The sequence below is a fragment of the Rhinoderma darwinii genome, chromosome 8, assembly GCF_050947455.1.
Source record: "Rhinoderma darwinii isolate aRhiDar2 chromosome 8, aRhiDar2.hap1, whole genome shotgun sequence".
Lineage (NCBI taxonomy): Eukaryota > Metazoa > Chordata > Amphibia > Anura > Rhinodermatidae > Rhinoderma > Rhinoderma darwinii.
Window position 1 is genome coordinate 39,316,673 of NC_134694.1, and position 24,756 is coordinate 39,341,428.

General features: G+C 41.3%; 1 protein-coding gene and 1 long non-coding RNA gene across 2 annotated transcripts in view; one reads left to right on the plus strand and one right to left on the minus strand.

The window, feature by feature from the left end:
* BTK (Bruton tyrosine kinase) overlaps positions 1 to 24,756 on the minus strand; it is a 477,293-nt gene that overhangs the window by 402,411 nt on the left and 50,126 nt on the right. The window contains exon 2 of the mRNA XM_075835606.1: positions 19,769 to 20,095. Coding sequence (XP_075691721.1) covers positions 19,769 to 19,918 — 150 coding nt within the window. The 5' untranslated portion in view covers positions 19,919 to 20,095. The remainder of the gene's footprint in view (positions 1 to 19,768; positions 20,096 to 24,756) is intronic.
* LOC142659455 (uncharacterized) overlaps positions 1 to 24,756 on the plus strand; it is a 247,664-nt gene that overhangs the window by 141,840 nt on the left and 81,068 nt on the right. The gene's annotated exons all lie outside the window — the stretch shown is intronic.

Below are 24,756 nucleotides of genomic sequence, written 5' to 3' on the forward strand. Positions count from 1 at the left end.
ATGCTCCAAATTTATCACAGTGGATGATACATTTGGTACACATTTAAACACTTCTGTCTAACTTTATACCACCTATTAGTTGGCTTACTTGAAACCACTTATGGCTCCCATTAAGCCACTCCCCTTGTAGGTCGAGTCACAAACTTCTGTTCTTTTTGACGTATTTAATAGAAAAATGTGTCTAAAATTATTTGCACCAAAAAATAATGTGCATCTTATGCCAGAATTCTGGAGCAGCACCAATATTAAATCTGACCCATTTTGTTTTAAATCTAAATATATGTAAAAGATTGTGAGCTCTGTATCAGAAAAATGGTGCTCCAACTGCTTTCATTAAGAAATTAAGAATTTCCACGCAGAAATTGCCATTAATCATTTCAGTGCAGAAATTGCCTTTAAGATAGGTCAACAATGTATGAATGGTATGAAGCGTCCACAGTGCAGTTAGACCCCAACTGATCAAACATTAATGGCCTATCCTAAGGATCCTTGATTCTGCTTTCATTTTCATTACTAACAAACTTGTCCATCGTCTGCATTATCATATCTATTTATTCGCCCATACAGACCACACTGAGTTGGAGTATGGTCTCTAGTGTGTAAATATAGTAGCTCAAGCTGCCGTTAAGCATGATCTAAGTAGCTGTCTCAATCAACAAAAGTGAAATGGGACGATAAATAACAATCCCACTTGCCACTGAGGGTTTCTTCCAGCTTCCTTATTCTAAATGTGTTAGACATTTGATTTTGATATATTCTTTTCATACTCTTTGCTGCGGAATTGACCTTTGCTTATATGAATATTCCTATCAGGTGAATGCACGTGTCTCTTTTAGGGTAAGAACACACGGAGAGGCAGCCGCATATGGTGGAAACCACGCCCACAGTGGCACATCTATTGTGGTCACAACAGTCACACTTGCGATCAGGCCCCAAAGCCAGTAGGGCCCGAGGGGTTGCCCACATCACCTCTTTAAAATACGGATAATGAGACTCCTGCACAAGCAGAATGAAGACCGGTGGCCGCCGAACATGAAAAAAAGCAGCTGCTACTGCCCAGCAGAAGAGATCTCACCCACCAGGCAGGACCTAGTACTTAGACATTACCGGGCACCTGCAGTCCGATCATCAGCAGGCATCAGCGACCATTCCTTAGAGACTGCAAAGGGCTGTGACCATTACTACTGGGCTCCTACAGTAAGTGCTCCCCCAATCAGTTATGTTTTCCCGATTGTGTTGTGTTTTGTTTCCCGCAATTTTCGCAAAAAATTGCGGAAAAACCGCCCCCTTTTTACCGCACCCACAACGCAGCGTACCCGGCCTTAAGGTATGTTCACACAGGGCGGATATGCTGCATAAAAGCACACAGTGTATCCACCAGGGTGGCCGAGGGGAATTCCGGCTGAAAAAACGCACCAAATGGTGGTTCAGTTTTTCGATGGTAATGTCCGCAGTGGAAGATTGCACATTTAAAAAAAAAGAAAACCACATACTTAACCTCTGATGTCCTGCAGACCGGCCTCCTGGGATGACGTTTTATCCCATATGACCACTACGGCCTGTGTTTGGCTGCAGCGGTCACATGGGATGATACAGAGAGGCTGCCCTGGCCAAAGAAGCACAGAATTCTGGGTAAGTCTAAGACTTTTCTTTTTCTATCTGAGTTGAGTTTTTTCTGGCAGAATCGCAGTTACAATTGACATGCTGGGGATTAAAGAAAACGCACCGCAGGTCAATTTCTGAGCTTTTTTTTCCAATTATCATTTAGGGCATGGCCAGACGTGGCGTATTTCTACAGACACTGTCCGCAACAATACTGCACATAATCTGCGTTTCAGATTCCGTTGCGCCTTTGCCTAAAATATGCAGTAAATTGATGCGGATTAGCTGTTACGTATTCAGGTGAAGAGTACTTCTTGCTGTCTTTTAAAAATTTCATCTCAGTCTGGCTATAGACCTCGAAACACATAGGTCCAGCCAGAATGAAGAAATATCCTGTTCGTAAAACCAATACGCAACGCAACACACATAACATCTGCGGATTTCATTGCGGAATTTTGAATCTCCATTGAAGTCAATATAGAAATTCCGCAATAAGTCCGAAGCAAGTCCGCTACACGTCCGCAACAGCCAGTGTATGCTGCGGACACCAAATTCTGCACTGCAGCCTATGGTCCGCAGCAGAGTTTTCCGCCAAGTGTGCATGAACCTAACTAAAAAGGTGTGGAAACCAATGGAGAAAATGTCTGCTGCGGATTTCCGCAGCGGACTGGCCGCAGCGGAATTCCGCCACGTCTGGCCATGCCTTTACGCAGCGTGTGGATGAGATTCATTGAAATCTCATCCACTCTGCTGCTACTGTATTATGCTGTGGATTTTCCACAACAAAATCTGTTGCTGAAAATTCGCAGTATTTACACTACTTGTGAACTTACCCTAACTGTGGGTTGAAAATACAGTATCTTTGCTCATTTATTTCAGACATGACTTGCACAAAATCGTGGAAAAAAATGAATGTAAACATATCCTAGGGCCATATTCACATGCTTGGGATTCTTTCAGGATTTAGGTGTGGATTTCGCACATAAATCCAAACATAATATCCCAACATTCCACCAGCAATGCAGTATTGTTTTTTTTACCTTATTCAAAGCCTTAGGACAAAAGCCGAAAAACCCGCGGTTTTGGGCCTGCTTACATAACGTTTGCCTTCCATTTGGTCTTTTCGTTCATCTGTTCCAACAGAGGAATAGATGAACGTAAAAACAAACAAAGTATCGTTTCCGTTTGCATTACCATTGATTTCAATTGTATTTTTTTGTTTCAGTTGGTTTCAGTATGCCTCCATTCCGATAGTGTGCTGCGCTATTCTTTCCGTCAAAGAAACGGAAACCTAGTAGAACGGACGCAAACTGAAACAAACTGAAACAAAAAAATTACCATCTAAATCAATGGTAATGCAAACTGTAACAGTACTTTGTTTATTTTTCCGTTCATCTGTTCCCCTGATGGTATACGTAATGTGAACAGGCCCTTAGCCTCATTGAATTATAAAAGGGTTAATCCGCGGTAGAAATCCTATTTTAAGCCTGTGTTCCCATGTAGCGCAAACGCTGCAGAATTTCCGCAAGTGAATTCTGCATGGAAATTCCATATTGTTTACAGTAGCAGCAAAGTCGATGAGATTTAGAAAATCTCATGCCCATGCTGATGAAAAAAAAATGCAGCGTAAACATTAATAACTTGATCTGCGGTGCGGAATTGAATTCCACAGCATGTCAATTTATGCTGCGTTTTTGTTCATTTTCCGTTGCGGGTTTTCCCCATTGAATTCAATGTGGATGCAAAATTCGCAAAAGAAAGACAAGTGGAGCGACTTTTGCGGCGTAATCACAGCGTGTACGCCGCAAAAATTTGAACGCCGGAAGAAAAAAAACCCACATACTTACCCAGAACGCCCTCCTTTTTCCTGTAGTCCGGCCTCGTGGGATGACATTGCAGCCCACATGACTGTTGCAGACAATCACAGGCTGCAGTGTCACATCGCCTGACGTCATCCAGGGAGGCCGGAGCGGACATCAGAGGAGGGAGGGGGTAAGTATGAACGGCTTTCCTCCGCAGCGGAATTTCCATTTGAAAAAACCCATTGTGGTGCGATTTTTCAGACAGAATGTCCTTCGGTGATACAGACTGTGTGATTTTTTGCGGAGGAAAGCCGTTCTCACTTACCCCCTCCCTCCTCTGACGTCCCACTGGCCTCCCTGGATGATTTTTCAGGCCATGTGAAGCTGCAGCGTGTGATTGGCTGCACATGGGACGCAACGTCATCCCAGGAGGCCGGACTGCAGGAAGGAGGAGGGCGTTCTGGATAAGTATGATTTTTTTTTTATTTCGGCGTTGCCATTTTTGCGGGTAAATGCTGTGATTATGCCGCAAAAGTCACAATGCTTGGCTTTCTGTTGCGGGTTTTGCATCCCCATTGAATTCAATGTGGAAAACCCACAACGAAAAATGAACAAAAATGAAGCATAAATTGACATGCTGCAGAATTAAATTCCGCAGCGCGGGTCAAGTTAGTAAAGTTATTAAAGTTTCCGCAGCATGGGCAGGAGATTTTCTAAATCTTTTCCACTTTGATGATACTGTAAACTCTGAGTTTACGATACGAGGGAACCCAGCCTAAACACTGTAAAAACCGCAACAACACAAATCATCTGTTGCAGAATTTCTGCTCCCCATTGAAATCTATGGGCCAAACACTTAGCATCTCCACACAGAACACGCGGCATAAATTGACATTCTGCGGAATTGAAAAACACTTTCCGCACGACTTTTGTGCATTTTTTTCCGCATTGTGGGCATAAGATTTTCTAAATCTCATTCACATTGCTGCTACTGTAAATGCTGCGAAATTTCCGCACAGTATTCCGTTGCAGAAATCCCGCAGTATTTACTCTACATGGGAACCCGGCCTTTGAAGCAGATTTCTGCCACAGCTTTTCTAAAAAAAAATCCAAGGCTGCAGATTTATAAATCCACAACATGTCTTTTATATTGCAGAATTGCTGCAGCTTCACAGCAGATTTCACCCTTTGCATAAGCCCCATGTACACGACCTAAAATTGCCACTTAATTACGGTACCTAATTACGGGCCCGTTCCGTTTTATTGACCGCGGACACCTTTCCGTATCACTATGGATGGGTGTCCGTGCCGGGAATTATGGAGCATATCCGTTTTTTCATGTTTTACGGGTCGTGCTCCCATACTTTGTATGAGAGCATGGGCCGGAAATGCGGGCGGCCGTCAGCAGCCGGCCGTGCCCGCAATTGCGGACTGTGATTACGGGCATAGGTGTGTGCATGGGGCCTTACACTTGCAACAAATCTGTGTCAATGATTGCGTGTGACACATCCAGATTTTGGCAGGGAATTGTTGCGGATTTACAACATACTCACAGCACAATCTCCTGCCCATGCCCCCTGCTCTATGTCTGTCAACAGTTACTGTAGTAACTGGGACCTATGTAGTTTCCAATAGATGAAACTACATGAACCACTGTTAGGCTGGGTTCACACGACCTATTTTCAGACGTAAACGAGGCGTTTTAAGCCTCGATTTACGTCTGAAAATACGGCTCCAATATGTCGGCAAACATCTACCCATTCATTTGAATGTGTTTGCCGACGTACTGTGCCGACGACCTGTCATTTACGCGTCGCTGTCAAACGACGACGCGTAAAAAAGACGGCTCGTCAAAAGAAGTGCAGGACACTTCTTGAGACGTAATTTGAGCCGTTTTTCTGTGATTCCAATGAAGAACAGCTCCAAATTACGGCTGTAATTGATGCCTCGCAAAACGCGAGTACATGCAATTACGTCTGAAATTACGGAGCTGTTTTCTCCTGAAAACAGCTCTGTAATTTCAGGCGTAAATGCAGTTATCGTGTGCACATACCCTAACTACAGAAACTCCGCTATATAATTACCGCCTCGCTCCTAAATGGGGTCCACTTCGGCTCCAGGCATTGTGCTAAGTCCTGATGCCGTTCAGGGTCAGTAAATTGTATACTTGGCGCACATAACGTCCTAAAGCTGAACGGTGTCAGAACCCAGCGCTGCACCGGAGATGAAGAGGACCCTACAGGGGTAAGGAGGGTAAGTATTTGGATACTGTCTGCTGTGCCACTGTGTCTAAGTGTAGTATGGTTTACTCAGTCACTGTATCTAAGCCTCTTATCTAATACTGTCTAATGAGCCACTGTATCTAAACCTCTCATGGATTACTGCCTACTGAGCCACTGTATCTAAGCCTCTCGTGGGATAATGTCTGCTGAGCCTCTGTATCTAAGCCTCTCATGTGATACTATATACTGAGCCACTGTATCTAAGCGTCTCGTGTAATACTGTCAGCTGAGCCGCTGTATCTAATCCTATCATGTGTGATACTGTCTGCTAAGCCGCTGTAACTAAGTCTCTCATATGTGATACTGTATGTTGAGCTGCTGTATCTAATCCTATCATGTGTGATACTTCCTCCTAAACCACTGTACCTAATCATATCCTGTGGCGAAGCTGTTTTGTTTTGGGGGAGGCAAAACATATGTCTTGGGGCTTGTGCCCCTGATCTCTTAAGACCGTAGCATTGTCTGTAGCTGCTAGTTCTGCATCGATTAGTCACTATAGAGACCCAGAGATGTAGCTTAAGATAACGGGCGTGCCTCTGCCATCGGCCATGAAAACAAGTTGTGCGGGGGGCTGGCGGGGCCCAAGCTGAACTTTTGCACTGGTGCCCATGAGCATTTAGCTACGCCCCTGCACGCCTTAATGTGGGGGTGAATCGCCGCACAATTTACTGCGTGCCCATTTGCCACGGCAAGTTGGTGTGCTTTCAGCAGTAGGCGGCTGACGCTCAGTGTGTTCTCACCCTTATGCTGGATTCACACGACAATGTTCGGTCCGTAAATGATGGAACGTATTTCGGCCGCAAGTCCCGGACCGAACACACTGCAGGGAGCCGGGCTCCTAGCATCATAGTTATGTACGACGCTAGGAGTCCCTGCCTCTCCGTGGAACTACTGTGACATACTGAAAACATGATTACAGTATGGGACAGTTGTCCCGCAGCGAGGCAGGGACTCCTAGCGTCGTACATAACTTGATGCTAGGAGCCCGGCTCCCTGCAGTGTGTTCGGTCCGGGGCTTGCAGCCGAAATACATTCCGTCCTTTACGGACCGAACATGCTCATGTGAATCCAGCCTTATACTCTGAATCACATTGAATTGCTATTTAACACTTTTTTTTTTATTTCATCTTGGGCGTGCGTCTAGAAAGGAACATCTAGCAAATAGGAAGGAATTCTGCCATGTGGATGTTTCTAATATCTGGTAGCCCATTAAGTTATGCTTGACGCAGAGTTAACACTGTGACAGTGTGCTAAAATTGTTCATTTGACAACTCTATGAATTATCCCTCCACTGGAACTGTGATCTCACAGTGCTTGTAATAATTATAAATGCATTGCTACAGACACAAGCACTTCAGAGCTCAGGAATGTGTTCTTTCTTTGAGCCCGTCCTTAAACAATATGGAAGCTAGTGGGTGGATAATCTCACCCTCCCACTTTCTCCAGCTGCTTTGGCAAATTCTGAGCAATGTCACTATTGATAAACAAAACAGTAGTAGTCAACAGGTTGGCACTACTCACCGTCCTTACCTATCCTGGTTAATATATATAAAACAGGTCACGGTGGTAGTCAGCTTAAAAGATAAGAAGTATCCAGCTATCCAACAATCCAAAGACGAAAGAGAAATAAAAAGCAGCAACACGCCATCCTGCGCTAAAATCATATTATTTTAGCTCATAAAACATCCATTGACTGGGATTCTCCCCACCCCTGTCCATGGATGTTTTAGACGTAGGCAGCACTAGCCCTTCGTCCCTACAGCTAAATTTACATGCTGCTGAGATGAAAACTGTGCTGATTCTAAAGTCTACACTGTTATCTTTATATTTAGACATAGAGATAACAGTGCCTTGAGAGCAAGCACACTTTAAAGCCCTAATAAGGAATTGTAATTTTTACTTTGCACCTTCTTCAGCGTAATGATTTATGGAAAAAACCTGTGCGGTGAAAATCCTCACTACACCCCTTAATAAATGCCTTGAGGGGTGCAGTTCCAAAATGGGGTCACTTGTCAGGGGTTTCTTTTATTATTTCACATCAGAGCCCTGCAATTGTTAACCAATACTGTGTAAGTCGCCAAATTAGGCCTCAATTTTACATGGTGCTCTTTCACTCCTGAGCCTGGTCGAATATCCAGGCAAAAGATTAGGGCAACATGTAGGGTGTTTCTAAAACCAGGAAACCCATCATAATAATTAGAGAGTTGTCTTGTTATGGTGGCACAAGCTGGGCACTATATATTGACATATCTATGGAAAAAAACCAATTTTCACTCTGCAACATTGAGTGCACACTAATTTCTGCCAAACACCTACGGGGTTAACATGCTCACTACACCCCTAGGTGAATACCTTGAGGGGTGTTGTTTCCAAAATGGGGTCACTTCTGGGGGGAATACACTGTTTTGGTCCCACAGGGACTTTGCAAATGCGACATAGCGCCCAGAAACCAAATGCAGCAAAATCCGTACTCCAAAAGCAAATGGCGCTCCTTCCCTTCTGAGCCCTGTTCTGTGCCCAAACAGCAGTTTATGACCACTAGTGGGGTATTGCCGTACTCGTGAGAAATTGCTTTACAAGTGTTGGGGGTTCTTTTTTCCTTTATTTGTTAAAAAAAAAAAGAAAAATTTTGAGCTAAAACGACGTCTTATTGAAGACAAAGGATTTTTTTTATTTTCACTGCCCAATTCTAATAAAATCTATAAAACACCTGTGGGGTCAAAATGCTCACTACACCCCTAGATGAATTCTTCAAGGGGTGTAGTTTCTTAAATGGAGTCACTTTTTTGGCATTTTCACTGTTTTCGTCCCTCAGGGGCTTTTCAAATGTGACATGGCCTCCGCAAACCATTCCTGCTAAATTTGAGCTCCAAAAGCCAAATGGCACTCTTTCCCTTCTAAGCCCTGCCGTGTGTCCAAACAGCCGTTTATGATCACATGTGGGGTATTGTTTTACTTGGGAGAAATTTCATTGGAAGAATGTAGATTTTCATTTTCACTGCCTATTTTCAATAATTTCTGCAAAAAACTTGCAGGGTCAAAATGCTCACTATACCACTAGATAATTTCCTCAAGGGGTGTAGTTTCAAAAATATGGTCACTTTTGGGGGATTTTCACTGTTTTGGCACCTTCAAACCTGACATGGTGCCTAAAATATTTTCTAATAAAAAGGAGGCCCCAAAATCCTCTAAGTGCTCCTTTGCTTCTGAGGCCTGTGCTTCAGTACATTAGCACACTAGAACCACATGTGGGATATTTCCTAAATCTGCAGAACCTGGGCAATAAATGTTGAGTAGCATTTCTCTGGTAAAACTTTCTGTGTTTCAAAAAAAATAGATTAAGAATGAATTTCTGCAAAAAATTACTTTGCTTTAATTCCTGTGAAACGTTTAAAGGGTTAAGAAACTTTCTAAATGCTGTTTTGAATACTTTGAGGGGTGAAGTTTTTAACTAGTGGTAACTAATATATAAGGCCCTAAAAGCTGCTTCACAACTAAACTGACCCCTGCAAAAATAGCCTTTTGAAATTTTCTTGAAAGTGTGAGAAATTGCTGCTAAAGTTCTAAGCCTTGTAATATCCTAGAAAAATAAAAGGATGTTAAAAAAAAACTATGCCAATCTAAAGTAGACATATGGGGGATGTTAATTAGCAACAATTTTGTGTGGTATAACTATATGTCTTACAAGCAAATACATTTAAATTTAGAAAAATGGTAATTTTTGAAATTTTTCACTCAATTTTGGTGTTTTTCACAAATATATATTGAATTTATCGACCAAAATTTGCCACTATCATAAAGTACAATAAGTCACGAGAAAACAATCTCAGAATCGCTTTGATAGGTATAAGCATTCCCAAGTTATTACCACATAAAGGGACACGTCAGATTTTAAAAAATGGGTCTGGTCCTGAAGGCCAAAATGAGCTTGGTCCTCAAGGGGTCAAGAATACTTAGTGCCGTACTACTACTTTTTTTGTGGATTGTTAGTCTTTTATCTGGCCCTGCTGCTCTGCAGCATTCTGTCGGCTACACTCCTCAGTAAATAAGTCATTTTTAAGGATGTTATTTATATAAAGATTAAGGGATTTACAGAAATTTCCTGGTGTGCCGTGATTGTGTTGAAACGGCTCTTGAATTAAGGGTGAGGAAAAATCCTGTTTTATGCATGGTTTGAAGTGGTCTTTGCAACTGACTGGCCTATTTTGGCATTCTACAAAGTTGTCCCATATTATCACACATCTCCTGCTCATCCAGGGGTCTTTGTGCTTCCTACAGATCTCTAAGTGGCATGTCATTTATTATATATACATTGAATTTTTAGGATCTATATATTGTTACAACCATTTAGTTGCAGCACTTTAACACTGATCTATGTATTCATGCGTTACATGAAGCAAGTTGTATAATGTATCTTATTTACCTAACAATGCTAGCTCCTCCCCCATTTGACCCCAAATTTGATGGGGGTTTGTCTTGTTTTTTGTTTTTTTTTAAATAGTTCAATTCTGGCTAAAAGTTTTGAGACTGACCCAAATTTTGGTTTTCACAAAGTTTGCTGCTTCAGTTTTATAGTGGCAACTTGCATTAACTCTCGATTGTTATGAAGAGCGTTCAGATGAATTGTAATTAATTGCAAAGTCATTCTTTGCCATGAAATTTAACTTAATCACAAAAACCCCATCTCCACTGCATTTCAGTCCGGGCCAAAAGTTTTGAGACTAACACAAATTTGGGTTTTCACAAAGTTTGTTGCTTCAGTTTTAGCTCAGGAGAAAGTGTTAACGAGGACAGGGCAGTTGATATCACTCTGTCATGCTGATTGAATTATAAGAGCGGACTGGTTGCTTCAAAAGGGGGATGGTGCTTGAAATCATTGTCTTCTTCTGTTAAACATAGTTACCTCCAAAGAAACACGTGCAGTCATCATTGCTTGGCATTAAAAGGGCGTCACAGGCAAGGACATTGTTGCTTGTAAGATTGCCCCTAAATCAACCATTCATCGGATCATCAAGAACTTCAAGGAGAGAGGTTCAATTGCAGTGAAGAAGGCTTCAGGGTACCCAAGAAACTCTAGTAAGTGCCAGGATTGACCTACAGGATCGATTCAACACCAGTGCAGAACTTGCTCAGGAATAGCAGCATGCAAGTGTCAGTGTATATGCACGCACAGCGAGGCGAAGGGTTTTGGAGTCTGTCTTGGTGTCAGAAGGGCAGCAAAGAAGACAATTCTCTCCAAGAAATACATCAAGGACATTCTGACATTCTGCAGGAAGTACAGGGATTGGACTGCAGAGGACTAGGGTAAAGTGATTTTCTCTGATGAAGCCCCCTTTAGACTGTTTGGGACATCTGGAAAAATGATTGGCCAGAGAAGAGGTGAGCGCTACCATGAGTTCTGTGTCATGACAACAGTAAAGAATCCTGAGACCATTCATGTGTGGAGTTTCTTTTCATCCAAGGGAGTGGGCTCACTCACAATTTTGCTTAAAAACACTTTCATGAATAAAGAATGGTATCTAAACATCCTCCAAGAGCAACTTCTCCCAACAATCCAGGAGCAATTTGGCGATGAACAATGCTTTTTTCAGCATGATGGAGCATCGTGTCACAAGGCAAAAGTGATAACTAAGTTGCTCGGTGAACAAAACATTGCAATTTTGGGCCAGGAAACTCCCCAGATATCAATCCCATTGAGAACCTGGATCAATTCTCAAAAAGTGGGTGGACAAAGAAAAACACGTAAATTGTGATAAACTCCAAGCACTGATTAGGCAAGAATGGGTGGCCATCAGTCAGGATTTGGCCCAGAAGCTGATATCCAGCATGTCAGGACGAGTTGCAGAAGTCTTGAAAATAAAGGGTCAACACTGTAAATATTGAGTCTTTGCATAAACTTGATGTATTTGTCAAAAAAAGTTTAAAAACTTATGAAAAGCTTATAATTGTACTTCATTATACCATAGGAACATCTGACCAAAAGCTCTAAAGACACTGAAGCAGCTAATTTTGGGTCAGTCTCAAAACTTTTGGCCAGGACTGCACATGATAATGCTTATACTGTGTATTGCATGAGGAAGGAATTAGTCTGGTTGCAAAATGTGTAGCTGTTACATTATACCAATAAAATTCTAAACAAATTTTACATTCCTCCAACAAAAATTATTTCCCAGGAGAGAAAAAGCAGCTGCTCACTGATTTGAGCAGCATTATGGTTAGATTTTGTGTCAGACGCACTACAGTAGCCGCTGTCGGTCAAGCCATCAGTCCAGCTCATTGACGTATTTGGCTTTCAGCTGCGTTCTGCAGCTTCTACGTAAAGACAATATGTAGTAGCTGCAGCGCTAATACTGTACAAACTTTTTAATATATGTTACAAAAGTGCAATCGCCATATATAAAGATTGCAATAAAAAGTCTTCTTGTTAATCACGGGTGGACTAACCATTCGGGCATTAGCGTAATGCCTATGGCTAGATAGGCCCTATGCAAAGGCCCATAACCTTTATTTCCTGAAGGCCCAGACTACCAAGGCCCAGCATATAAAACTTAATGTAATGTAAAGACAAACTGAAAGAACATTTTTGCATTATGTTAATAACTACACAAGAGGATATGGTCACATATTCAAAGTTATATCTATGCAAATAATATAAAAACAAATGTGTCGTACATAGTGCTATTATTACATTGTTTCGCACTACACTTTCTAAAAGGATTATTCTATCTTTCACACATTTAGTATTTGCATACATATGTTGTTCAATGTTTTAAAACTACCCTAAGGAAATCAAAATGGTAAATTAAGTGACCTTATTAAAGCAGCATTTAAATGCTTTAGGATGTGTTCACATCAGCGTTGCCCTTCCGTTGAGGGGTTCCGTCTTGTTAACCCCTCAACGGAAGGGCAAGCTCAAACCTTAGTTTGCATTTCCCTCACCATTGATCTCAATGGTGATGGAAATGTTGCTAAAGGTTACCGTTGTGACAGGGTTCCCTTGTTCATGACGGAACAAATAGCTCAGTCGACTGCGCTATTGTCCGTCAAAACGATGGAAACCTGTCACAATGGTGACATATGGAAACCATTAGCTAGGTTTCCGTCACCATTGATATCAATGGTGAGGGAAGCAGAAGCTTAGATTTCCGTCTGCTTTAACCCGACGAAACCTACGATGGAACGCCTCAACGGAACACAGACGGTGATGTGAACAGGCCCTTATCTAGTATTCCCCTAGTGTGTCATCATGGGGGACATTATGGAAAATAGAAATTAGTCTTACTAGTATTTTGGTTTTCATGAGTCCACCATGAAGACATGCATTTTGCCGTCCTATCTTTCTTTGGTATGTGATATTAACATATGAATAAAACTCAAGTTCCAGTTCCTACCAGTGTAGTGATGTGGTATACAATAGTGGGAGGCTGAGGGTGGGCCCTTTTAATCTCTCTCAATTCCTGGCCCTGCAAAGGTCAATGGGTCATCCTCCTAGTGTGCCATCATGGTGGACTCATGGAAACCGAATTACCAGTAAGACTAATTCCTATTTTTTCAGTCTGTGTACTGTTATTACCGCCAATATTTTGCTCCTTGGCTAAAAATACTCCTTAACCTCTTCACGCTCTGTGCTGCAACTGTACGTCCTGCAGGGGGCTTGCTTCCCGCACCAGGACGTACAGTTGCGGAGCGGTTCCCGGCGCACACTGTCCTTATGGACAGTGTCCGGGAACCGGGAGGACAGCTGTCCAAGATAGCTGACACTCCAGTCTTGCCGGTCAGCGGACCATCGCTGCTGATTTCGGCAATTAACCCCATAAAAGCTGCGACCGATTGCGGTCGCCGCATTTAAGGAGCTTGAAGCACATCGGCAGCCCCCACGAAGTGATTGTGGGGGCTGCCGATGCTTGTCGTGGCAATCAGAGGCCAGACAATGACCTCCGGGTTGCCATGTATGGAAGCCTCGGAGCAGTCTCCAGCCGGTCCTTCGAGGCTTCCTGTCAGTGTAACTGTCACGTCACAATGACAGTAAGGGCTTATTCAGATGAATGGGTTATACGTCCGTGCAACGCGCGTGATTTTCACACGCGTCGCACGGACCTATATTAGTCTATGGGGCAGTGTAGACAGTTGCGTGATTTTTACGCAGTGTGAGTCCGCTGCGAAAAAGTGACGACATGTCGCGCATCACGCACCCATTGAAGTCAATGGGTGCGTGAAAAGCACGCATGCCACACGGAAGCACTTCCGTGGGACCGGCGTTTTTCATGCAACAGCTGTCAAACTATGAATGAAAACAGAAAAGCACCACGTGTTTATCTGTTTACAAACATCCAAACGGAGTGTCATAATGATGGCGGCTGCGTGAAAATCACGCAGCCGCGCATCATACGGGGCTGCCACACGAAGCTCTTAAGTGCCTTTTTCGCACACAAAACGCAGCGTTTTTTGCGTGCCCAAAACGCACACGCTTGTGTGAATCCGGCCTTAGCATATATTACACTATGTGTGTAGTGTAATGTACTATAGCAGCGATCAAAGCTGCAAGTCTAAATGTCCCCTAGTGGAACAAGTAAAAAAAAATTAATAAAAATGTTTTAAAAAAAAGTGTAAAAATAAAAGTTATAAGTTATATAAACAAACACTGCTTTTTTTCCTATAATAAGACTTTCATTATAGGAAAAAAATGAACACCTAAAAAAAAAAGTACACATATCCAGTATCACCGCGTTAATAACGACCCCGCGTTAATAACGACCCCATATCAGAGAGAACCCGCTTAACGTTTTATGAGGTATTTGTCTTCAGTGGCACAAACTGCGCACAACATATTATGCACTAAAATGGCATACCAGTGGAAAATTGCAATATTCACACCATCTGCTGTGCATTAACCCCTTTGCGCACTATGACTTAATAGCATGTCATGGTGCGGGGGGTGATGTATGGAGCGGGCTCACATGCTGAGCCCGCTCCATACGCTGCGGGTGTCAGCTGTGTATTACAGCTGACACCCAGGACTAACGGACAGGAACAGCGATCGTGCGGTTACAGAAGTCTGTAAAAATAACAATGTACTGCAATACATTAGTATTGCAGTATATTGTACCAGCGATCCAGTGATCGCTGGTTCAAGTCCCCTAAGGGGACTAATAAAATGTGTAGAAGAATTAAAGTTATTAGTAGTGAGAAAGAAAAAAGTTTAAAGTTAAAAAAAAAAAACTTTTCCCATTTTTCTTCTAAAGTAATGTAAAAAAAATAAACTAAATTGGTATCGCTATGTCCGTAAAAGGCCGAACTATTATAATATACCATTATTTAACTCGCACGATGAACACCGTAAAAAAATTAAATGATTTAAACCGCCAAAATCGTTTTGATCACTTTTTATGTACCAAAAAATGGTACCAATTTAAACTACAGCTCGTCCCACAAAAAATAAGACCTCCCACTGCTCAATCAACCGAAAAATAAAAATGTTACGGCTCTCAGAATGTGGTGAAACAAAACAATTTTTATTTTAGCTAATAGATTTTTATTTGTAAAAGTAGTATAATATAAAAAAAACTATATAAGTTTGGTATCCCCGTAACGGATTTAAAGTAAAGTTTTCGTTTTTACCGCACGGCGAAAGCTGTAAAAACGAAAACACCAAAAAATGCAGTTTCCCAGTACATTTTATGGCACTTTAAATGGTGTTAATAGAAAATACAACTCCTCCCACAAGAAATAAGCCCTCACACCACTCTATTGACGGAAAAATAAAAAAGTTATGGCTCTTGGAAGGCGGGGAGTGAAAAACTAAAGCAAGAAATGGATCAGTCCTGAAAGGGTAAATTAATTTCTAATAAAAAAAAAAGTATGACCACATGTGGGGTATTTTTGTACTCGGGAGAAATTGCTTTACAAAAATTGGTTGTTTTTTTCTCCTTTACCCCTTGTGAAAATCAGAAAATGCAACATTTTAGTGGAAAAAATTGTGATCTTCATTTTCGCGGCCTAATTCTAATAAATTCTGCAAAAGACCCGCGGGGTCTAAATGCTCATTATACCCCTAGAAAAATTCCTTGAGGGGTGTTTCCAAAATGGGGTATCTTGGGGGTTTCCACAGTTTTGTTCCCTCCAGGGCATTGCAAATGCGACATGGTACCGAAAACCAATCGGGCAAAATCCGTACTCCAAAATCCAAATAGCGCTCCTTCCCTTCTGAGCATTGCCATGGGTCCAATCAGCAGTTTATTACCACATTTGGGATATTTCTGTAATCAGGAGACATTGCTTTACAACTGTTAGGGTGCATTTTCTTCATTATTCCTTGTAAATATTAAAAATTTCTATGTTTTTCCAGAAAAAAAGTAGATTTTCATTTTTACAAAGTAATTCCAATATATTTAGCAAAAAACCTGTGTGGTCAAAATGCTAACTTTACCCCTAGATAAATTCCTTGAGAGGTGTAGTTTCTAAAATGGGGTAAATTTTGGGGTGTTTCCACTGTTTTGGCACCACAAGACCTTTTCAAACCTGACAAGGTGCCTAAAATATGTTCTAAAAAAAAAAAGGAGGACCAAAATCCACTGGGTGCTCCTTTGCTTCTGAGGACTGTGTTTCAGTCCATTAGCACACTAAGGCCACATTTGGGATATTTCTAAAAACTACAGAATCTGGGCAATAAAATATTTAGTTGCATTTCTCGGGTATAACCTTCTGTGTTACAAACAAAAATGTATTAGAAATGAATTTCGGCAAAAAAAATAAAATGAGTAAATTTCACCTCTACTTTTCTTTACTTCCTGTGAAACCCCCAAAGGGTTAAAACACTTTGCTGATTCGAAAAAAACCTTGAGGGGTTCAGTTTTCAAAATGGGGTGACTTCTGGGGATTTTCTAATATATAAGGACCTCAAAGCAACTTCAGAACTGGTCCCTGAAAAAGTGGTGTTTTGAAATTTTCTTTAAAATATGAGAAATTGCTGCTAAAGTTCTAAGCCTTGCAACGTCCTAGAAAAATAAAAGGACGTTCAAAAAACTATGCAAATATAAAGTAGACATATGGGAAATTTTAATTAGTAACTATTTTGCATGGTATTACTATCTGTTTTACAAGCAGATACGTTTACATTTTGAAAAATGCTAATTTTTGCAAATTTTTGTAAATTGTAGTGTTTTTCAGAATTAAATACCAAAATTATCGACCAAATTTTTTCACTAACAAAAAGTACAATATGTCACAAGAAAACATTCTCAGAATCGCTTGGATAGGTAAAAGCATTCCAATGTTATTACCACATAAAGTAACACATGTCCGATTTGAAAAAATCGACTTTGTCCTGTAGGCCAAAACAGGCTGGGTCCTGAAGGGGTTAAGAATGCTAATGAGAATATTTTTTTCTCTTGTTGAAAATATTTAGTGCAGCCTCTGCCCTTGAACATCTGCACTCTTAAACCAGACAGCAGGTTAACAAGAAGGGCAGATAAAAATTTTATTTATTTTTTATTGGAGATGAAGCGGAGCAATAAAAATAGTTTGCCAAGTTATACCTAAATATTATTTGTATGTACTATGTATATATAACAGTACTTATGCTGTTTTTTTTTGTATATATATTTAGAGTTACTAATAACTGAGTGCGGCTGCCTAAACACTGTTAAAGAGGCTCTGTCACCAGATTATAAGTGCCCTATCTCCTACATATTCTAATCGGCACTGTAATGTAGATAACAACAATGGTTTTTAATGTGAAAAACGATAATTTTTGAGCAAGTTATGAGCAATTTTATATTTATGCCAATTAGTTTCTTAATGACCAACTGGGCGTGTTTTTACTTTTGACCAAGTGGGCGTTGTACAGAGGAGTGTAGGACGCTGACCAATCAGTGACCAATCAGCGTCATACACTTCTCATTGTTCCAGCCCAGCTTCTTTCACTGCACAATCACACTGCGGAACAATGAGAAGTGCATGACGCTGATTGGTCACTGATTGGTCAGCGTCATACACTCCTCTGTACAATGCCCACTTGGTCAAAAGTAAAAACACGCCCAGTTGGTCATTTAGAAACTAATTAGCATAAATTTAAAATTGCTCATAACTTGCTCAAAAATGATCATTTTTCACATTAAAAACCATTGTTGTTATCTACATTACAGCGCCAATCAGATTACGTAGGAGACAGGGCACTTATAATCTGGTGACAGAGACTCTTTAACTGATAGAAAAAAAGACCTAACAGGCAGGAATAGGACACTTGTGTTAATGATCTTAATAGCAATGTTGTACACGACACTGTCTTTTATGATATTGACAGCAATGTTTTACATGACACTGATGAGAATGTCTTACATAATACTGGCAGCGATGTTGTACATCACCACCAGTGTCATGTACAACATCCTCATCAGACTGCTGGCAATGTGGTGCATGACACTTATGACAGAAGTACAGTTTCAGATGTGTTGGTCCAATAAACAAATTGACTCTTTCACCAATTTGTACCCATGGTAAAAGTTAAAAATAGTAAATTGGGTTGTTAGGTGTGCTCTTGAAAGCTCATTAGGAGTAGGAAAGACAACATTTTGTCACCTTTCTGAGGAGTGGAGGAACTTTTTAGTGAAACCAAGTGGTACTCTAAAAAAATCTAACAAGCTTCTCTTTGCAAAAACTAAGGGATCATGGGATCATCTAAATCTCATAATAAAGCAAATAAATATTTAATGCCTCCAGGAGTGATGCACTAAAAATTGCAATTGACATGGCCGATGAGAAGGAACTAGATTCAATAATTCATGTATTTAATATTGTATACATTTTAGCATTATGATAGTGCGAGAAATTGAACTGCATAAAACAATAATTTGGAGCTTGAAATAGGTCTTCATTCCAGAAAAACTGCCATTACAATCATTCAATATATATCCTCAGAAATTACTAAGGCTTTGTTTTCTAAAATTGTTAGTTATTATAGGTGAATTTTTTTTGTCATAATTGACTAATCTTCTACTGTGCCACAAAAGAGTGTTCTGGTTATTTCTAATTGTTGTGATCTCCCCACTTCTCCTGACCCTCTCAATGTATTTGTGGATCTTAAAGAGCTTGATTCTACAACTTGCGCAGGCCATATATGCACTCTTTACCTGCTTGTGCAAAAGAGGTTTAAATAAACAATATTTAAGTGAAAATCGGATTGTATTTTGCTCTGATGATGCAAGTGCCATGCTTGGTGGCAAGTCTGGGGTTGCTTGTAAGATTCTAAAAGAAGTTACTAATATTGTGATATGGCACTGTTTAATCCACAGGGTTCAACCAGCTCTTGACAATGCAGTTAAGTTAGTATCTCAAGTTTATCACTTTAACATTTTCTTTGAAAAAATATACAACATCTACCATGTTTCTAACAAAAATCAGTTCGACCTTCATAACATGTGGACTTGTGTCTTTTTTTCAGCCGTACTAACTATGTAACTATGTAACATAGCAGCAGATCTAGAGTTGGAGATATTCAAGATAGGTAGAATCCTAGGACCCCAGCGGGCGTCTTGCAGCGCTGGCGCTGCCAAAACAGCATGGAGAGCATATCTAGCCCTGTGCAAACACTTTGCAAGTTACAAATCCTTCTTGGGAATGAAAAAAAAAATGGAAAACTTGTGTTTCTTGAAAGACCTAGCCTTAATCATAGAAATCCTTGATGAACTCTCCCGTTTTTCAAAACGGCCACATAAAAAAATGGCTGCGAAAAAGAAGTGCATGTCACTTCTTCAGCTGTTTTTGGAGCCGTTTTTCATAGACTATAGAAAAACAGCTCTAAAAACACAGCGAAAAACGCGACTTTGATTAAAAAAGGTCTGGAAATGAGGATCTGTTTTCCCTTGGAAACAGCTCTGTATCTTGAGAAGTTTTTTTATTTTCTGTGTGCACATACCCTAAGTGTTAGATCAAATGCTTATACAGGGAGTACATACAAGCTTAATACAGATAATTACCATGTTGAATGTTGTTCAGGGCACCAGTGCTGCATAGAAAAGGGGTAACCACTAAACCACTATAGGCCTATGTTTTGGATTTATAAAGCAGAAAAAAATATATTCTTACCCCTCTATCAAAGTCATATTCATAGTATGTGATCTTGCTCTCCGTGAGTACAAATAGTCTCTTCTTGTAGTTTAGAGGTGATGTCTTACGTTTTTGTTGCGACCTCTTTAAAAAAATACTCTCCAGGATACTAGCAGTAGCTGTGGCCATAGTATGTATGGATGACAGGAAGACTTCAGATGTTTAACTATACAGTCAGTGTGCCTTTCCGAAATTGCTGTTAAAATTAAAGTTGAACTTCTTAGGATCTTTTGTTCTCAGGCTTTTGGAACATATCGTATTGTCATCAGCATCAGAAGTATAGGATCCCTTCGGTGTATAAGGTATCTGAGAATATAAAGGAAAATGTATGAAATTTAACTCAAATATCCTGCAGTACCCAAACAAACAAATCGTCTTTTTCTAAATTTTCTAACTATTTTACCACTGATATTTTGCCACTTAAAAACACTTCAAAGACTAGATTCACACCGTTTACTCACGTTTTTGGCAGCAGTTTTAATATTGTTTTTATGTGCGTTTATTTTTACCATAAGCCTGTTTTCAGATGTTACTGTAAAGTCTATGGTAAAATATGAGAAAGCCTACATACACCACATTTGAGCTTGTGGCTTTTTCGTAGCATTTTAGGGATTGGTGGCATCTTTTTCAAAACTCTGTATACTCTAGGAATGCCTAGAATTTATATATATATTGTTTTATAAGTGCGGCTGCGGTCCTTGTGCGCATGCATGCTTGTTTGTAGTGCCCTCTAGTTTATAGCCTTCTCCAAAATGGCTTCGTAGGCATTGTGTGCATGGATCGCCCATGCGCCGATCGCTCCGTGCGCACCCGCCCACCAAGTAGCATCACGGGCTGCGCTGGATCGCACACTCTGGTGACGCGCTGGAGGGGTACTGGCGTGGGAGTGTGTGGATGTGGGGGGTCCATGCGCCCGATAAGTATGGCATCTACATCAAATTATGCCTCTCATATGATTTGTTTCCCATCATATTTAAGATCTGTTTTCCCACCTCCCAATTCACCACTCCCGGAAGAAGCTAACGCGAAATGTGCGTCAAAGGGTGAGGTGGGAGGACATCACCTTTATACATTTATGGGTCAGTACGACTGTCTCATTATGCTATAACTATCTGCTGCATCCATTATGGATGACTATAGGGGCTGTATATTTTGGATATGTTTCAATTATGTATTATATGCTTGGATGTGCAGGACATTTACTCTACTTGCACACCTAAATGATTATATTCATTAACCTGAATCAGTTATAACCGCATACACTATTGTATTATACATTTCCTGTGTGTGATGTCCACCTGCCTCTTTAGGTAACCTTTTATCTTGTCTTGTGTGTTAATGTCTTTTTATTGTGGGCTTTGTCAGCTTGAATTATAATAAAAAATTTTGTATTTTTGCTAAGTTATGCTGTTTTTGGCTTTTTGTTAATGCCTTCCTATTGGTATAGATACTCTAGGTATACCGTAGGAGCTGTTAGAAAACGCCTATTGCTTAAATGATTTAAATGACTACTGTTCTGGCTTCTGGGTGGTTCTGTTTTTTCCTTGAGCCTATCTCTTTTCTCTTTCTGCCTATCAGATTTGGTTTGGAATTTATACCTGTCCCTCCCACTCAGTCTTTGCTTGTGATTTTCCTTACTTTCTGGTGTCTTGATCAAGTTTCTGACTAAACCCCATACCTCTGACTTTTGGACTTCTTGGAATACTGACCTCGGCTTGTCGCTCGTTAACCCCTTGTTTACTGATTTGGATTATCTGCTCCCGGCTGACTCTGGCCTATGCTTTACCTGGCATCCACTTGTTTATTGATTTGGACTTTCTGTTTAACTTCTGGCTGTCTGGTTATCCTGTTTAGGTTTGCCTGCATTGCACCTCTTACCTAACATTTAAGTCTGCTAAAACAACCTGGGTTCTATGCAGCAAATACCACCCCGCCTTGCAATGGGCTCTGGCGAATACCATAGAGTAGCCTTAGACTCTGTTGATCAAAGTTGTGGCAGATTTGAGGTTGCGAATTTATATGCACGCTCTCTCCCAGCAGTCTCCAGCAGCCTTTGGGGAATCGCTCTCCTAGCAATTCCATAACAGGAGCTTGCTGAGCAGGAGGGCTTTGTATAGCATGTTACTATGGCAGTGCACGATGACATCAGCATCATGCCTATTGGCTGTGCATCCAAGAGTGCTGATTGATGTACAGCATAGCATGTTAATTGGATCTATAGCTGTAACGTCTATTGCCACGGACCGTCGTTCTGACTTACCACTAGACGGCCACGGCCATGGACATGTGAGTTCCCTGCAGCATCCCCCCCCCTGTGAGGCGCCGGCACTCACTTCCTGGTATCGAGACTGTCTCCGGAGGGCGCACGCGCCCGCGCGTGCACGGTCTTAAAGGGCCAGTGCGCGCATAATTGCAGGAAGTCTGCATCAAGCCCAGAATGCTACTGCACTATAAAAAGGGCTCTGGCCTCTTATTCTTCACCTGAGTGTTGTTCGTTACCAAAGTTTGTCTTGCAAATGGTCTCCTAGTGTCTTCCAGTTCCCAAGTGTTTCCTGTATCCTGTATCCCGTATCCCGTGCTGTCCAGGTCAAGTACCGTGCTGAAGCTGTCGTCGTGTTCTGCTACTCCATGCCTGATCCCAGCCGAGCCTGTCTTGCTACTGTCCGAGTTGCCACAGGTACCCTTTCTGGACTATAGACTCTGTACTATACCTGTGTGGCCAGCTGCCATCCCACTACGCGGTACGGCCCAGTGGGTCCACACTCTGCATCGTGACAATACCCGAGCATGCTCAGTTTAGTTTTCAGGATTCGATGGCAGAGAACATTGCTATTTTTTTACACTTGATCTTCATGATTCCCTATGGATTAGTGAGTGAATGGCTGTTCCTCCTCCACCACAGATGTATACATTTACCAATAATTATCTATTAATGTTCTTAATATTTTTACCATTATGTACACTATGCATTTGTATTATATGTACTACATGATGGTTATGTACTCCAAACAGTCTAAAATCACAGACAAGATGGATAAATCCAACGGTCTTACATCCCGGCCTCGTGGTTCGCGGCCTTCTAAGGCCTCTGCCTCTTCTTCCTCTCCGGTAGACTCCCCTCCTGAACCGTCCATGCTGGACATGCTGTAGGCAATTACGGAATCCCGTACTGTTGTAACTGAGAAAATCGATGCCCTTCAGACGGATTTTGGTCTCCTCAGAACCGACATACACATGCTACCCGAAAGAGCAACTGAATCTGAGAGATGCATTTCTGACCTGTAAGATGTGGTGACTCCCCTTGAGATCGAGAGTCGACACTTTGGAATCGCAACAGTCCACATGGCGAGCTAAGGTTGATGACATGGAGAACGACTTGCGATGGTGGAACATCCGCTTCATTGGTCTGCCTGAAGGTATGTAAAACCTAACCCTGCTGCATTCTTGGAAAATTGGCTCAAGTCATTGTTTGGGGATACTGTCTTTTCCCCTATGTTCTGTATGGAACGTGCACATTGGATCCGGACTATAGCTCCTCCACCTGGGGCACCGCCACGCACCTTCATCGCCAAGATTTTGAACTCCAAAGGCCCAGACAAATTGTTGGAACTTGCAAGGAAACAGGAGCCTCTGAAACACACCAGCAAGGATGTGAGAGTCTTTACAGACTATTTTTTGGAGGTACAAATGTAGCCATCTTTAACTTGATTCGGATAACTTGCTGCAGCGTGATATCACACAACAAAAGCCATTGAAAAGTCATTGAAAAAGTCAAGATAAGAGATCTAGCCATTGTTTATTTAAAGTCAAGGTAAATACGGCTACATCTGCACAAAAACAGAGGGAGCGATTTACAGAGGCCAAGAAATGTTTGAGGGAGAAAAAAAATTACTATTCTATGGTATACCCTGCCAAACTCAGATTGGTGCACAATGGATCTGCAGTATTCATTGACAAGCCAGAAGAAGTCTTTGCCTGGTTGGAACGTCATGGTCTCTGATTTATTGCTCCTGTGCTATCATATCTTCTTATGCTGTGTGGGACTATGTTAGTAGGAAATTGCTCTACACTGTGGAACTAACTTTGCTCTTCTATGAGAACTTTGATTTTCCTCGCTGATGTCCTCAGTCCTGATGGGTGTTGGGAGATATACCAGGATTTGGATATTTTAGTGTCAAACTCCTGTCTTCCATATTGAAACTTTATTGAGCCTATTGGCTTTGTTTGAGAATGCTTTGTTTGAGAATGCTTGCTGCATTCTAGGGGAAGGGGTTGTCCCCTTTTGCTAACCATTTAAGCATACCATGTAGTTTTGTTTGTTTCTGTCTTTTGCTACATGCTACATTTATGTAGGAAACCTGTCTCAAGTTTGGGGGGATGGGTAGGGTGGGGTTGGGTTGGGTTGGGTTTATTTGTTTCTGCCTTTTATACTTATCTACTTATGTATATTTAAATTTTTTGACCACGTGGACTGGTAAACTGATCTCTGGGAATGCTGCAGTTGGAAATTCCCAAAGGGGACATAGCCTATATGTTTCACCCCAGTGTATTGTTCCCATCCGGGCCTGTTTTTACCTAAATTCCATCCATGGAGATGTTAAACCATCTTAAAATTGTCTCCTGGAATGTACAGGGACGTAATGATAAATTGAAAAGGTCCTTAGTCTGTAATTTTCTCTCCACATACAATCCGCAGATTATACTTTTACAAGAGACCTATTAACTTGGTCCTAAATTGCGAGATCTTGCGCGACCATGGGTCAGACCAATTTATCATGCTTCTTATTCTAATTACTCCTGCGGGGACTCTTTGCTGGTCCATAAATCTTTGCAATGTAATGTTACGTCTGTAAAAACTGATCCCAAAGCGAGGTTCATTGTGTTGTCATGTCAGCTACATTTTACGTCCCTTATTATAGTTAATGTCTATAATCCCCCTCCAGCCCCCATCCAATGACTTTCTGATA